This window comes from Coffea arabica, chromosome 3c, assembly GCF_036785885.1.
Source record: "Coffea arabica cultivar ET-39 chromosome 3c, Coffea Arabica ET-39 HiFi, whole genome shotgun sequence".
NCBI lineage: Eukaryota > Viridiplantae > Streptophyta > Magnoliopsida > Gentianales > Rubiaceae > Coffea > Coffea arabica.
Window position 1 is genome coordinate 32,892,668 of NC_092314.1, and position 1,657 is coordinate 32,894,324.

At 39.0% G+C, this 1,657-nt stretch overlaps 1 protein-coding gene across 1 annotated transcript; it reads right to left on the minus strand.

The window, feature by feature from the left end:
- Positions 1-782: 782 nt before the first annotated feature.
- LOC113735807 (glutathione S-transferase U17-like) lies at positions 783-1,657 on the minus strand. Its single transcript, XM_027262791.2, has 2 exons — positions 1,340-1,657; positions 783-1,163 (listed from the first exon to the last, which is right to left on the minus strand). The coding sequence occupies exons 1-2, from the start codon at positions 1,655-1,657 to the stop codon at positions 783-785; spliced, it is 699 nt and encodes a 232-aa protein (XP_027118592.1).

Here is a 1,657-nt window from a genome sequence, read left to right on the forward strand (position 1 = left end):
ACACCTTACCAATTAATCACACTACCATTATATACCTTAAACCCTAGCATGCATCAACTATAAAAGTAAAAGTAAAACTCTCAACTATATATTATTTGTTACACCTACTAAGGTAAGTAAATTAGTATTGAGGAAATTATAAATTAACTTATTCAAAAATAAAAGAAATTATAAACAAATATAAACAAATTTATAAGTCCTCACATGGATGTCCAGGAATACAAAGCTGTACCTTTCATTGTACCACTTATTGGTTAATGGGCAAATACGTTACATTGCGCAGAATTACTTAGAAGGCTCATAGAACGGTTGGACACGGTGAAATGTCCTAGTTTGGGCCACAAAGTGCAGCAACACCAGTTTACTTACATATTTCTACTTCAAGTCGCACTTAATGCCTTGTGCTGAGTTCTTGAGCCCCTCCCACTTTAATCAAATTTCCTTTCTGATCTTCTTCCAGATTGGATAATCAATTTATAAAAAGAAAAGAAAAGAAATAATTTGATTTTAAGTTTCAGCAAGGTGCAATGTAACAAAAAAAAACCATTTCATAGGTCATCCCACGAAATTGGAATCAGAAGAAATAAATTAAAAAAAAAGAAAAAGGAGAGAGCTTCCATTCATGAAAGGAAGCTCTCCCATTACAACTTTCATTTGGGAAAGGAAGCTTCCCCATTACAATTATTCTCGCACAGTCCAAACAACAACAAAAATGAAAAAAAATGAAAAAACGATGACCACTAGGGCCATCAGTCATGGGCGCATGAAAAGATGCGCCCTTTTCACTTTGAAGAAGCATCAGCAGCAGCAGCGGCCCTAGCTTGCATTTTCATAAAGTTAGCGAGTTCCTCAGGCTCGGGAATAACACCATCAACAGCTTTATTAGAAGTAAACCTCTCAGCCCATCCCACCAGGGCTGCTGTCTTGGTTTCGTCCAGTATTTTCAAACCTGTAATTATTTCTCCAGCCCTTACCCATCCCAAGTAGCAACCCAGAACAACATCTAGGAAGCCTAATTTTTCTCCACCAAAGAAGCCCTTCCCTTTGCTTGAATTCACAAATGCATCCTCCAACAATTTTAAGCCTTCAAATACTTTCTCCGCTGCAGCTGCTTTTGACTGCTCGTCCGTTGCATTTATAAGATTCCGCACCAATGGAGACCACTGCCACATTTATTAAACCCCATTGACTCTTTTCTTCTTATAATGTAGTAGTACTACATGATAACTGAAGAATATGCAGAAAAAGTATCATATATATATATATATATATATATATATATATATATGATGTTGAAAAGAGGGGAGTGAGTGATGAAGCAGAGAACTTTTAGTGGTACCTTTTCATCAATGTAAGCGGCCCAAAAGCGAACTGTGGCGCGGTCATAGGGATCAGCAGGAAGGAGAGAGGGAGGACCAGACCAGACCTCATCAACGTACTGCACAATCACAAGTGACTCGGAGATGGGCTGACCACCATGGATGAGTACTGGGACCTTCTTGTGAACAGGATTAGATTTAAGAAGGAGCTCGCTTTTGTCTGCCAAGTTTTGTGGGATGAATTCATAGTCTATTGACTTGAGGTTGAGGGCAACCTGAACCCGGTTCACGAATGGGCTCGGACGTGCACCAAGAAGCTTTACATCACTTGCTGCCAT

What these genes read in the sequence shown, in the direction of transcription:
- LOC113735807 (XM_027262791.2), bottom strand. Translation starts at nt 1,657, where the DNA reads ATGGCAGCAAGTGATGTAAAGCTTCTTGGTGCACGTCCGAGCCCATTC. An exon ending in CCGCTTACATTGATGAAAAG is followed by an intron (nt 1,164 to 1,339) that starts GTACCACTAAAA and finishes TAAATGTGGCAG; the next exon opens with TGGTCTCCATTGGTGCGGAA.